This window comes from Carcharhinus amblyrhynchos, chromosome 22 (genome assembly GCF_965287045.1).
Source record: "Carcharhinus amblyrhynchos chromosome 22, sCarAmb.v2.hapA, whole genome shotgun sequence".
Taxonomy (NCBI): Eukaryota; Metazoa; Chordata; class Chondrichthyes; order Carcharhiniformes; family Carcharhinidae; genus Carcharhinus; species Carcharhinus amblyrhynchos.
In genome coordinates this window covers 22,235,393-22,249,961 of record NC_137345.1, presented here as the reverse complement: position 1 = coordinate 22,249,961, position 14,569 = coordinate 22,235,393, and the positions used below count along the sequence as shown (strand labels likewise).

The 14,569-nt window shown below is 41.6% G+C and overlaps 1 protein-coding gene across 4 annotated transcripts in view; it reads left to right on the top strand.

The window, feature by feature from the left end:
* cpne5b (copine Vb) overlaps positions 1-14,569 on the top strand; it is a 602,363-nt gene that overhangs the window by 349,058 nt on the left and 238,736 nt on the right. For all 4 annotated transcript variants that reach the window (XM_080209682.1, XM_080209679.1, XM_080209680.1 and 1 more), the window contains one exon: positions 13,893-13,934. In XM_080209682.1, coding sequence (XP_080065808.1) covers positions 13,893-13,934 — 42 coding nt within the window. The remainder of the gene's footprint in view (positions 1-13,892; positions 13,935-14,569) is intronic.

Below are 14,569 nucleotides of genomic sequence, written 5' to 3'. Positions count from 1 at the left end.
GTCCCCCCACCTCCCCACTGTCTCTGAGGCACTCTGTGATGCACAGAGTGCCAGAGATTCATTAGGTGAGTATGCCCAAAAAATGGGTGGGAAAATCTCCTGTTTTTCCACCTGTTGGACACTTAGTTTTTTTTGGGAGGGGGAGGGGGGTGTGGGGGGTGTGGGGGGGGGGGGCAGGGAGAATCACGGCCTCTATGTTTTGTTAAAATTATTTTAAAAAAAGCTGGAATTCAAGCAGTAAAAAATTGTTTGCCGGGTACAAATATAATATTTTATCCAAGACAATGGGTTATAATCTGCCTACCAATTAACGGTTTGAACTGATCAAACTCAAGCTGCCTTGAAATCACCTGAGCATGTCCAATTCCACTCAGAGAAACGTTCAACACTTTCAGTATAAATTAATCACACCTTATGTTATGAAACCTGCTTTTGTGTCTGTGTTTCAATCAGTTTCAGTAGTCTCTCAACCAAACAGCCGCCTAACAATTCCCACACAATCTATTAAAGGCTGAAACAGTCAACTGATTTTTTTTTCCATGCTGTGATTCCGTAGATTGAAAATAAACACCGGAGACAGTGGCTCTAGTATTTATTTAGGTGTATCTGAAGCAGTTGGGCAGCAGTTGGAGTTGGGAGGAAATGCAGCTTTCCTCAAACTCAAAGTGCGTGGTTCAATATATTTTGTTAGATTCTCTACACAGTTGATAGCCACTCCATCAGAAAAGATGATTTTAATGTTCCTGGAACTCACTCCCTAACAGCTTTGTGAGTGTACCTACAGCACTTAAACTGCAGGAGTTCAAGAAGGCAGCTCACCACTACTTTCTCAAGGGGAATTAGGAATGGGGAATAAATGCTGACCTAGTCAGTGGTGCCCATGTCCCATGAACAAATAATTTTTTAAAATCTCATGATAGTCCTTGTCCACACTGCATTCTCACTTGTGCTGGCTACACAGCAGTTGAGGAAAAGCCCCTACCACATATTGAAGGAGAATAGTGATGGTGGTGAGAGAAGGAGAAGAATAAGTAGAAATTTGAGCTTCATTACAGCAGGTTTCTCCAAGGTCTGGTTTTGGCTTTTAAGGCTATATTTTCGGGGAGGTTCGGTTTCTGAAAAGGCTGCTTTTTCATTTGTTCTTACAATAGCCTTTTGTCTAATAGGGAGAGTTTATTTCAGGGCAGATTGAAATCCTCAGCAGGATGTACTTTTCCAGGTACATCGCAATTAGCATGTACCGTGAAAGCAACCTCATCCAGGGTCAGCCACAAGCCCTACATTCCCTGCTAACCTTACATGGGAGACTGGTGTCTGCAATCCTTCCATCACAGAATTACAATGTCTCACATGTATTGATGCTGAAGAGCAAGAAAGTGCAATAACAGCGACTCTGTTCCAGTGCTCAGACTCTAGTTAAAATTAATTATTCAGATGATGGATGCTTATACCTTCAATTAGAGTACGAGTATTGTGGAAGATAGGACTAATAATTAGCTTCACTAGATATGTCTATGTGACAAAGAACAATTACTCCCTGCAGGAAACATCAGGGAAAAACAGGTACTATGTGGTTTGATTAGTCTTTCAGGCAAATCAGATGGTTATTTGTATATGATTACAATTATGGACTTCCAGCAAAGAAGTTAACAAAAGAACCAAAAGGCACCTATTTGTGTAAATGCAGGTCTGTGAATTTCCTGAATTTAGTTTTATTTCAACCTTGGTCGGTTCAATGTTATGTCCAAATAAAAACCCAAGTTGATATGACAGTAATAAGCCACTGTTAAGTCTAAGCTTATTTATCAGTGTCACAAGTAGGCTTACTGCAATGAAATTACTGTGAAAATCCCCTAGTTGCCACATTCCAGCGCCAGTTTGGGAACATTGAGGCAGAATTTAGCATGGCCAATGAACCTATCTAGTGTGTTTTTCAGACTTGTGTAAGGAAACCAGAATTCCCCGAGGAAACCCTCACAAACACGGAGAAAATGTACAGACAATGACCCAAGCCAAGAACTGAAGCCAGGTCCTTGGCACTGTGAGGTAGCAATGCTAACCACTGTGCTACCGTACCAATCAGTTTGCAGGCATCCAGAATATTCCTTTAAAAATTGACAAAGTAAAACAAGAAAAGATTTGGGATGCAATTGCTTCAATGTGCTAACTCCCAACTAGGCTTAACAATATGCATATACACTTCAGTTCCAAATCTTGGTGTTTCCTTAGTTTGTTCATCTACCTTGCTTTCTCTCACTATCCAGCAAGAAAACAAAACAAAATTTCTAGATCCAAAAGAGAGAATGAGAAGGGGGAAGATGAGAAATGATGAGAAAGGCAGCAAAAAGATCACAATTATTAAGTGCAGATGTGGGGGTTGGGTGGGGGAGGAGCATTCAGCTTATTTTTTTTTGTATTAGTGTCACAAGTAAGCTTACATTAACACTGCAATGTAGTTACTGTGAAAATCCTCTAGTCGCCACAACCAGTGCCTGTTCGGGTACACTGAAGGAGAATTTAACATGGCTAACCAGCACATCTTTTGGACTGTGGGAGGAAACTGAGCATCCGGAGGAAATCCACGCAGACGCAGGGAGAACATAAAGACTCCACATAGGTGGTGACCCAAGCCAGGAATCAAACCCGAATCCCAGGCACTGAGACAGCCGTGTAAACCACTCTGCCACCGTGCCATCCCAAGATGATCCTTGACATTACAGCATTTGATCACCTTTTGAATAACTCCATAGGTTTTAATTTTGCTCCATTACCCTCATGATCAGTCCAGGTATTATTTACTCTTTGTGTGAAGGCACATTTCTTGACATGAATCCTGAACTTGCATTTTATCACTTTGCACTTATGTCCTGTAGTCCTACTATCATGGTTTAATTTGAAATCATATAGAATGAGCCTTTTTTATTCCGTCTATCTGCAAGCTTCCTTCTCATCCACCTCCTCTCACAGCTAAACTTCATAACCTTTATTTGCAACTCAATCACCTTTCACATGGAACAAAGGAGCAAAGTAGGCCATTTAGCCCATGTAGCCTGTCTAACAATCACTAAATCATGGCTACCTCAGTGCCATTTTCCCACTCCATCCCCACATCCATTGATATCTTTATTATCTAGAAGTCTGTCAAACTCTGCCTTAAGCATATTCAAACTATAGAAACAATGAGTTTCTATAGCCCTCTGGGGCAAGAATTCAAAAGATTGACTACTCCTGGGTGAATAAATTCCTCCTCATCTCAGTCCCAAATGGGCTACCTCTTATTCTGTGCCTGTGTTCACTGCTTCCAGACTATACCCTGCACCATCCTAGCCAGGGGAAACACCTTTTCTGCATCTACCCTGTTGAGCTTCTGTGTTTCAATGAAATCACCTCTCTGTTAATTCTGGAGATTACAGACCCAGTCTCCTCAATCTTTCCTCAAAGGGCAGTCTTGGTGTTAGCCTGGTGAATCTCTGCCGCATTCTATGACAAATATATCCCCCCTTAGGTAAAAGGACCAAAACTAGACAGAATATTCCAGCCACGCTCTAACCAAGGTTTGTACAGCTGAAGCAAGATATTTACTCAAGGATTAAGCTTGTGACTTTTCTCCACATTGAATAAAACATGGAAGTATACATTTTAGATCACTTAGCTATCATTCCCTGTGGGTCAGATTGCAAATAACACTCTTCACTCTTAGTCATGTTCCATTTAGAAATGAAGTGATGTTTCTGGTATATACCTCAAGACAGTAAATCACAGAATTTTGCAATATGATTACATTTATCATTGGATATTATCGCACTGGGATTGTTTTCATTCTGTTGGCATGAATCTCCATCTGTAAATTATTTGGCATGCTGTCTTGTTTCTTTCCATTTTATCAATTGTCTACCTCGACAATCCAAAAGATTCCCGTCTTCATTTGCGCACCATCACTCACTCAGCACCTCACTGAGTTCTCGATGTGAATTGTAACAGCCTTTGATATCCTGCCTCATGCCTCCCGTTTTGTTTTGTAACATATATTAAATGTGTGTGTGACTTTATGAACAGTGACTCATTTCACCTGACACTATACCTGTAGCTCCAGTATGACTGTCTGCTGTTCTCGCTTGGCAAGATACTAATGAAATTCACTGTTCCCTTGCATAAAACCCCGCATTTAACCTCGTCACCTCCCCATCCCATCATTTCATCAATTCGGAAACAAAATGCACGTAAGCCTTTGAGTAAAATGTACTTTCAATGCTGGAGGCAAAGAAAACCTTCCTGGACCTCATCTGGCCTTTACTCCGATTTGTTTCCTTATTTCATAGCTGATGGGAGTTAATGTCAGATTGGGATCCCAACTGTGTCAAAGGACTCTGGGTTTTACATATTAATGACCCTTGCCTGATTCTGATGGGAATCTTCCAGAGATCTGTGTGAGGGGCAAGAGTGCATTAGGAGTGTACTGGCAACACACAGCTGTCATTTCAACCACATACTCATGTCATTCCCATCAGGTGAACAAGGTTAAAATTGATAATGTTGGAGAAACTCAGCAGGTCTGACAGCATCTGTGGAGAGAGAATAGAGCCAATGTTTTGAGTTTGAATGACTGTTTGTGATGAAGGGTTATCTCGACTCAAAATGTTGGCTCTATTCTTTCAGCTCTGACAAAGGGCCATCCAGACTCTAAATGTTGGCTCTATTCTCCCTTCACAGATGCTGACAAACCTGCTGAGTTTCTCCACCATTTTCTGTTTTTGATCCAGATTCAAGCATCCGCAGTATTTTGCTTTCAATTTAAGGTTAAAATTGAACCCGATTATGTTATGAAACCACGAACTGCATTGTGATATTATTAAAGCCAATTTGAAATGCATTTTGTTTCAAATAGAAAGCCTTACAGTTACTTGATAATAGACTTCTGACGTAAGTACAGAAGTTTGATATCTCCAGTATTACTACTTGGGTAAGTGCAGAATAACTATTGGCTTTGAATGTCCAGATGATCCATTCTTGTGTTGTATGGGTTTTAGGCTCATTAGTTTTTCAATCCCCACAAAACAAAAGCTATTATTTGTTGCAGCTGGGAAAAAAAACCCATGATGGATCATGACAAAGCATGAGTTGAATAATGTTTAATTGGGCATTTTTGCTGTGATATTAATGGGAAAACTGTCAGATTTACTCAGTCATTGTTTGGTGAAAGATCCGCAGCACAATTTTCAGTTTTTAGCAATTAGTGATGGCTAACCAGTTTTCAAAAAGCCTGAACATTTTCATTGCTGATGAGTATCAGACTTTGGATGATGTACTTCAATTTTTCTGTTTTAAATGTATGAGGGTTACCGTCTAACACTGGCAAAATTGAGATGGCTGTGAGTATTGCTTTAGTTTGCAAATGACTTCTGCTGATTTAAGTTTGATAACTTGGCAGTGCTTTAATATGTGAGCTGGTACGGCATGAAATTGGGCACCATTGCACCACCGATGCCCCCAAAGATGGAAAATGCCAGCTGGGACAGGACTAGTAAACTGGCTACCCAAAGGCCCAGTCATATGCTCTAGCAACATGGGTTCAAATCCCATCATGGCAGCTGCTGGAATTTAAATTTGATTTTAAAAATACGTAGATTTTTTTAAAAGTCTGGTCTCTAACAGTAAAATTACATCGTTGTCACTTGTCTTTAAAAATCCATCTGGTTCACTCATGTCTTTTAGGGAAAGAAACTGCAGTCCTTACCTGGTCTGGCCTACATGTGACTCCAGTTCCACAGCAATGTGGTTGACTCTTAACTGCCCTCTGAAATTGTTTAGCAAACCATTCAAGGGCAATTAGGAATGGGCAATAAATGCTGGTCCAACCAGCGACACCCATATCCCATGAAAGAATAAATGTCCATGCCAGAGTGTGTCTCCAATTTTGTGTGGCCTGTATGTCCTCAACAACATGATTCTCATGAAGTCACGATCATTGCTGTCAGGCACCTGGGATCCATTTAGGAGGAAGAAGCCAATGTGAAGAAATTAGATCCAGAACCTCTGTGCAGCTTCTCAATGTTTCATTCCATAGGAGAACTTCCCTTTACCACCATGGCTGGAATTCTACCATCCTGCCTGCCACAGGTATCGGACTGGGTGAGGGGTGGACAATGGGAAGGTCTCGGGTGGTGTTTTCTGGTCTCAGGTCGAGCGAGGCTGTAAAATCCCGCCCCATGTCTCCACTACTCACCACCCACCTTACTGTTCACCAGCTATACCCAATCACAGCAGCCCCCAGGCAATAAAACCACAAAGAATGACCTGACAGTCATATTTTTATCTGAAAGCATGTTCAATTATACAAACAGAAATGAATTATTCAGCTTAGTGCCTGTCTGGAGGTACCTTTGCCCTAGTGCTCCTACACAGGGCTGCTCAAGGAGCTGCAGCACAGCATGTGGAATGTGGTTGACTCACTCAGAGAGACTGCAGATATCTGGTTCTTCCTGGAGATTTCAGAATGCATTGTCTAACAGAGTGCTGAAATGCTGGGGGCGATACTCCGACCTCACTGCCCCTGGTATAGATTGCGCCAATCCCAGAGAGTAACGTGCAGGCCTAAAAATTGGTTTTGAGCCCAGTGCCAAACAATTTGTGATCCTCCCTACCTCTTTCTAATGGTGCGACCGGATTGTGCTCAGAAAAGGCACAAGGTCAATTAGCACATTTAAAGTAGCATTTAAATATGCATAGGCCTCTCGACTCCCAGAGCAACAGATTCGCCGGCCTTCAGGCGTGGCATGAGGATAGTGAGAACTACTGCTGGACTCCGCCAGTGTAGACCTTGGCCACACCAAGGGCATGGAGGCCATTGAAGCCCTCCACGTGGTCGAGTGCATGGCCGGGAGGTGCCCACTGGCACTGCTCATGTACCAGGGTAGTGACAAGGGGTGGGCCTTGAACAGGGTCCATGACGGGGATGGAGGGGGGTGGGGTGCGGTGGGTTATAATGGCAGAGTCATGGAGGGATAGATCTGCAGGTGTGGCTCACACCATCAGACTGGCGAGGTATGTTGGTAAAGGCCGATAACACTGGGCATCCTGAGAAAAGAGTGCCCCAACCTCCGACAAGAAACAAATAACTCTCTTTCCACCCCACCCCCCTCCGCCATCCTCTTGGATAAGAGGATCTCCTATCCATTCAATGGTGCTCCCCACTGCTGGGCAATGCCAGGGGACAGTGCCAGGGTACTGCTCAGATATGTTCCTCTTCCCCCAGGGGCTATGCTGACCAATGCACCCCCCAGCAGGTTCCCTTTATCTCTTACATATTTTGTAAAACCTGTTGTAAAGAGAGAGGGGATTCTTAACGGGACAGGATAATACGTTGGGGAAGCCCTTGAATAAGATGTTAATTTATTTAAATTAGGTTCCCCACATTTCTGGACGGGAATCTCGTTACGTCACAGGCAGAGGGCAGGGAAAATCAAAAAACAAAATTTCACTGATGAGTTTTCTGGCTCTCGCAATGCTCGCATCCACATTGCTATTTGCACTTTAGGAGAAAGTGGGTGCCAAATTGCAGGCATGGATTTTTGGCTGACTCGCCACATCTGCTGTGATGAAGCATATCATGGCGGGCTGAGAAACGCTGTCCATAAGTACTGATATTAATCCAGTTTTGCATGCTGTTCCTTGTACACCAACACATCTCTGAATAGTGAAATTATTGCCAGTTCTGTTAAAAGAATAAATTGGCGTTATTCCTGTACAGTGTTTCCTCAAGAGATGATTGACATCCAGGAAGCGCCGAGATAATTGAATGGAAATAAATGCCTCGCTCTCCAACCTATTACCATGTGTACATCTTTCCTCTTCTTTTCCAATTTGCTCACATTGCATCGGCTCGACTGCCAGCCATATCTACCCATCAAAAAGCAATTTAATTCAAATATAAGCCTGGCGTTTTTGTTAAGATTGCAGTGGTTCTCGTCAGCTCAATTCATCCCAAAACAACCAAATCAGAACAAAAGATTGGCAAATTTTAGACAAAACTACCTTGGATGGAAGCAGAGATTCTGAAACCTTTGGCAGTGGTTTGAAAACTCATTGAAATCCAGCCCAACCCACAAAACTGGGCATGCACCCAGATTGCGTTAGATACCAGGGTGAGTTCCTAGTTACAGCACCTGTTTGCAGGTCTTGGAAGAGGCTCTTAAAATTTTAGGCACAGGGATGCTAACAGATGCAATTTGAAAGCTTCAATTGATTGGTGCACTCTGATGATAGTTTTGTAATTTTCTTTTACATTCATTCGCGTGAAGGCCAGCATTGAGAGTCATACAGGTTTACAGCATGGAAACAGGCCCTTTGGCCCAACTTGTCCATGCCACCCTTTTTTTCCTAAAACCCCTAAACTATCCCAATTGCCTGCATTTGGCCCATATCCATCCTACCCATGTAACTATCTAAATGCTTTTTAAAAGACAAAATTGTACCTGCCTCTACAACTACCTCTGGCAGCTTGTTCCAGACACTCATCACCCTCTGTGAAAAAATTACTCCTCTGGACACTTTTGTATCTTTCCTTTCTCACCTTAAACTTATGCCTTCTAGTTTTAGACCCCTCCTACCTTTGGGAAAAGATATTGACTATCTAGCTGATCTGTGCCCCTCATTATTTTATAGACCTCTATAAGATCACCACTAAGCCTCCTACGCTCCAGAGAAAAAAGTCCCAGTAAATCCAGCCTTTCCCTATTACTCAAACCATCGAGTCCTGGCAGCATCCTAGTAAATTTTTTCTGCATTTTTTCTAGTTTAATAATATCAGAACTGTATTCCAAGTGTGGCCTTACCAATGTTGTATTTATGAGAATAATAAAATTAAAAATCATGGGTTAGGATTTAATTGAGGCATGTTGTTAAGGGTGGTTGGGAATCAACAATATTTAGCTCAACTTCAACAAGACTTCCCAACTCCTGTATTCAATGTTCTGACTGATGAAACCAAGCTTGGTTTCATTGCTTAGTTTCATTATTGCCCATCCCTGATTGTCCTTGAACTGAGTAGCCATTTAAGAGTCAACCACATTGCTATGGATCTGGAGTCTCACATAGCCAGCCCAGGTGTGGATAGCAGATTTGATTTGATTTAGTATTGTCACTTATATTAACGTACAGTGAAAAATATTGTTTCTTGTGTGCTATACAGACAAAGCATACCATTCATAGAGAAGGAAAAGAGAGCATACAGAATGTAGTGTTACAGTCATAGCTAGGGTGTAGAGAAAGATCAACTTAATGCAAAGTAAGTGCATTGAAAAGCCTGACAGCAGCAGGGAAGAAGCTATTCTTGAGTCAGTTAGTAAGTGACCACAGACTTTTGTATTTTTTTTCCCAGTGGAAGAGAAAATGACCAGGGTGTGTGGGATCCTTAATTATGCTGGCTGCTTTGCCGAGGCAGCGGGAAGTGTAGACGGAGTAAATGGATGGGAGGCTGGTTTGTGTGATGGGTTGAACTACATTCACAACCTTTTGTAATTCCTTGCAATCTTGGGCAGAGCAGGAGCCATACCAAGTTGTGATACAGCCAGAAAGAATGCTTTATATGGTGCATCTGTAAAAGTTGGTGAGAGTTGTAGCTGACATGCCAAATTTCCTTGGTCTTCTGAGAAAATAGAAGCTTTGATGGGCTTTCGTAACTATAATGTTGGCATGGAGTGACCAGGACAGGTTATTGGTGATCTGGACATCTAAAAATTGAAGCTTTTGACCCTTTCTACTTCATCCCCGTTGATGTAGACGGGGGCATGTTCTCCTTTACGCTTCCTATAACGGATGACAATCTCCTTCGTTTCGTTGACATTGAGGGAGAGATTATTGTTGCCATACCAGTTCACCAGATTCTCTATTTCATTCCTGCACTCTGTCTCGTCATTGCTTGAGATCCGACCCACTACTATGGTGTCATCATCAAACCTGAAAATCGAATTGGAGGGGAATTTGGCCACGCAGTTATCGGTGTATAGTGTAGTAGGGGTTGAGAACACAGCCTTGTGAGGCATCGGTGTTGAGGATAATCATGGAGGAAGTGTTGTTGTTTATCCTTACGGATTGTGGTCTGTGAGTTAGGAGGTTCAGGATCCAGTCACAGAGGGAGGTGCTGAGGCCCAGGCCACAGAGCCTGGAGATGAGTTTCATGGGAATAATGGTGTTGAGCTGTAGTCAATAAATCTTTCCTTCTCAGAGGACATTAGTGAAGCAGATGGGCTGTTATGACTATCGACAATGATTTCATCATCATCTTTAGACTTTTAATTATAGATTTTTTTAAAATTGAATCCTAATTTGCTGTAGGATTCGAACCCAATCCCCAGGACATTACCCTGGATCTGTGAATTACTGATCTGTGACAATGCCACTACATCTCTACCTACCTTAATTAATTTTCATTATTTAAGATCAGATTACTCTTTGATGGTGGACCAACAGTCTGACTAAAAGTGATTTTTTTTTAGCTCAATCATTTTCCTCTGAGTTAATAAAACATAGGCAGGTTACCACTCTTAAACATACCAAGGAATAATTTTTAATAAACTTAAAAATAAACTATTCTAACATGCTACCCATTGCACTGGTCTGTGGAAGGTTTTATGTTTGACAGTACTTGACTACCAGAAACTTGAGCATATTCCTGGAAAGAGGGGGTGGGGAGGAGAGGTATTTTATTAAATTATTTTTTTCCACTTGGCATTCCTATAAAGAGCAGAGTTGCTGCACTCCCACTATTTGTCCCATCCTGAGTTCAATCTCCTATTAGCCTAACTGTATAATGATTGTGTTAGTTTGTGAGGTTGATGTATTTTGGATATAACCATGCTGGTCAAAATAATGAGCTGAGCAGCGCAATCTCTTTTTGGCTCATAACCATGATGCTGAAAAGATACTGGAACCATGTTGCTACGCAGAGAGATATAAGTGTACTGGTGCTAAATGCACAATCATATAAAATTCCTGGGAGTGAATTCCTCCTTGGACAAGAGCAAAGAATGGGTGGCAGCAAATCAACTGTTTGTTGGGCACTTGTGTGAGTGGCACGGTGGCACAATGGTTAGCACAATTGCCTCACAGCAGGCAGGGACCCTGGTTCAGTTGCGGCCTTGGGTGAGTATCTGTTTGCACGTTATCCCCTTTTCGGAATGGGTTTCCTCTGGGTATTCCAATTTCCTCCTACAGTCCAAAGATATGCAGCTTAGGTGAATTTGCCATGCTCAATTGCCCCTTAGTGTTCCAAGATGTGTAGGTTAGGAGGATTAGCAGGGTAAATACGTGTAGTTACAGGGATAGGTAGGTGGGTTGCTAGGTGGATTGTTGCTGGTGCAGGGTCAATGGGCCAAAGAGCTCCCTTCTGCATTGTAGGGATTCTGATTTATATCCAGTCTTCCTTGGTGGAAAATAAGATAATGTGCACTCAATGTTTTACTGCTTCCGTTGTATACCCCAAAGCTGAAACCTCCCTTCTATTCTCTCCTATTATTTATTTTTATTTTGTATGTTCAATCTCTGCAAAAATAACAGTGTAAAATTTTCAACGGCACAATGAGCATTTGTAAATTAGTATTTCACTGCATAATTTCATTTATGAATCATCAGGAATGGTTTTATTACTATAAGCTACTAAATATAAGCACATGAACACCATTTGCATATAGCAAAGAGAGTACACACAGTTCAGCAGTGCTTTCAGCAATTTTTCCTATCCTCTTACTACTTGTTATCTCAGCATGTTTTGATTTTAATTTTAATCTTTCTCTTCAAATTAATGTATGTGGGAGAAATTTGTTTGCATAGAATTGACTTTCTTTTATTTCTCGGGGGCAGACAGAAGTGTGTGCCCATGCCTATGCACTGTACGTGATGTCCTTCAATGATATCAGTGAAGAATGTGTAGGAAGGGCCAACACTTTACTTCAAGGGAATCAGCCTAACTCTACATAGTGACAAATTCCTCCCTGTGGTCTTTCCAGACTATTTCTCAGAGGTTGTCCTGATCAACTCGCATAAATCTAACAGAAGATTAGCAGAAATCCTTGGACATGTTGGCATAGTGCTTAGCACTGCTGCCTCACAGCACCAGATACCGGTTCAATTCCGGCCTTGGCCCACTGTCGATGTGGAGTTTGCACGTTCTCCCTGTGTCTATGTAAGCTCCTTCAGATGTTTGGTTTCCTTCTACAGCCCAGTGATATGCGGGTTAGGTTAATTGGCTGTGCTAAATTGTCCCTTGGTGTCAGAGAGATTAGAAGGATAAATACATGGGGTTATGTTGTTAGGGCCTGGGTGGGATTGTTGTTGGTGTAGGCTTGATGTGTCAAATGGCCCTCTGATGTAGAGATTCTATATGGTGTAAATCAGGATTTTAACCTTCCTTCCACTGAAGTTGCAGTGGTCAACAGGAAAACCTTGGCAAGGTTCCTAGCACCTTTTCCAAACTTTCTCTTCCAAACGTTTAGAGTTTAAGAATTTTGATTAACTTTTAGTCTTCACCTTTTTTTGATATGGAGATGCTGGCATAGGACTAGGGTGGACACAGTAAGAAGTCTCACAACACCAGGTTAAAGCCCAACAGGTTTATCTTTTATCACGAGCTTTCAGAGCACTGCTTCTTCATCACCTGATTATACCTCACCTGATGATGGAGCAGCACTCTGAAAGCTCATGAAACCACTCGCCTGATGATGGAGCAGTGCTCCGAAAGTTTATGATACCAAATAAACCTGTTGGACTTTAATCCAATGTTGTGAGACTTCTTATTGTGTCTATTTCTTTTTGCTTGCAAACAATTTATTTTTTAAAAAAAGTTCTTAATCACAGTACAGCACAAAAGAAGTCCATTCTGCGCATCAAAAGAACTAGTGCAGACTTTAGCAATTCAGTTAGTCCACTCACCCCCTTCTTTTCCCAATATCCTTGCAATTTGAGGTTTTTTTCTGAACCCCCTCTAAATTCTGCAGAATTAGGCACACTGCTCCAGTTTGGGTGAAATTAGTGTTTTATTTCAGTTTAGATTCCAATTTATTACTCTCTTTGCCTCTACTTATAAAATCCAGGATCCTATACACTTTTTTTGAACAGCTTGTTATGTAGTAGGTTCTCCAATCTTCAAATATTGTGTGGAAGCACCCCCAGATCTCTCTTCTCGTACCCTTTTTAACCATTGCAGGATGGAAGATGCTTTTGTTTAATTGCTTGAACATCTGTATTGAAGACAAATTTTCCAATCAGTGGAATAGCCATATTCATTAAAGGCTATTTACTAGTCACAAATAGGTTTACATTAACACTGCAATGAAGTTATTGTGAAAATCCTCTAGTCGCCACACTCCAGCACCTGTTTGGGTTAATGCACCCAACCAGCCCGTCTTTCAGACCTTGGGAGGAAACCGGAGCACCCGGAGGAAACCCACGCAGAAGTGCAAACTCTGCACAGACAGTGACCCAAGCCATGAATCGAATCGGGGCCCCTGGCACTGTGAGGCAGCAGTGCTAACCACTACACCATCATGCTACCTATTCTGAAGATTAACCTCATAATTCTGCCCTTTGTGTGTTGAAACTCATCCCATCTCAGACGATCAAGTTATCCCCAGGATCTAATGGCCTTTAGACAAGCAATCGGTCATTTGTCAGCAGTTCTCAAATAGGTTAACAGTTGTTGCTGGAACATGCTTCCTTCATAATCAAGTCCCAAAACTTTCTCAAAGCCTGATTTACGCAGCACGGAGAGATTTTAACCACCGCCTCTTTCTTTCGAACTCTATAAAGATTATTAACTGTAACAGGTAATCAATCATCTTACATAATTAACTCAATCTGGTTTGATGTAGGGTACTTATAAATTGTTTTTCTCTTCCCAGAACAATCAAAGTGGAGGTGTACGACTGGGACAGAGATGGCAGGTAAGACTCAGAATAATGCATTTTAATGACTCGTGAAATAAGGAGAATAATCCACTGGAACGCTTTTATATTTTATCTGATCAGCTGTTCAGCCAAAAAGCCGGATTCTGTGACTTTCTACATCATAATTGGTATCCTGAGAGTCCTGGAAAGATCAGATACCATCTGGTCTGCAGCAGTTTCTCTGTCAGGGTGGCAGGTATCAATGCAATTATCACGAGCTTTTGCCGTGTGCAACTTCTTAACGTTTGGCTCACTGCAGCTTTCAGATTAACTGCACGGCTTAGTGTAACTCACAGAATCCTCGTATGTTTCATAGTAGATATGGAATATTTCTGGTAAGGGAGTTCCTGTCAAATTCTGCTGTACAATATCTATCTATTGGCAATCTAATATTTTTGTACTCTTCACCCATAGCCTTATTGTTTTGTGTCAAATTGTATTTTTCCACAATCATGTTACAATTAGTATCAAATGTTGAAAGAAACACGAGATAAAATCGCTCCATCAATGGACTTTTAATATAAACTGGATCAGTACCTGAGCAGGAATGGCAATACAGGTTATAGTGGTTTATTGCAAGGATCACATATTATTCAGAACAAAATCGTTCTTCTGTAGCTAGAACCATGGAA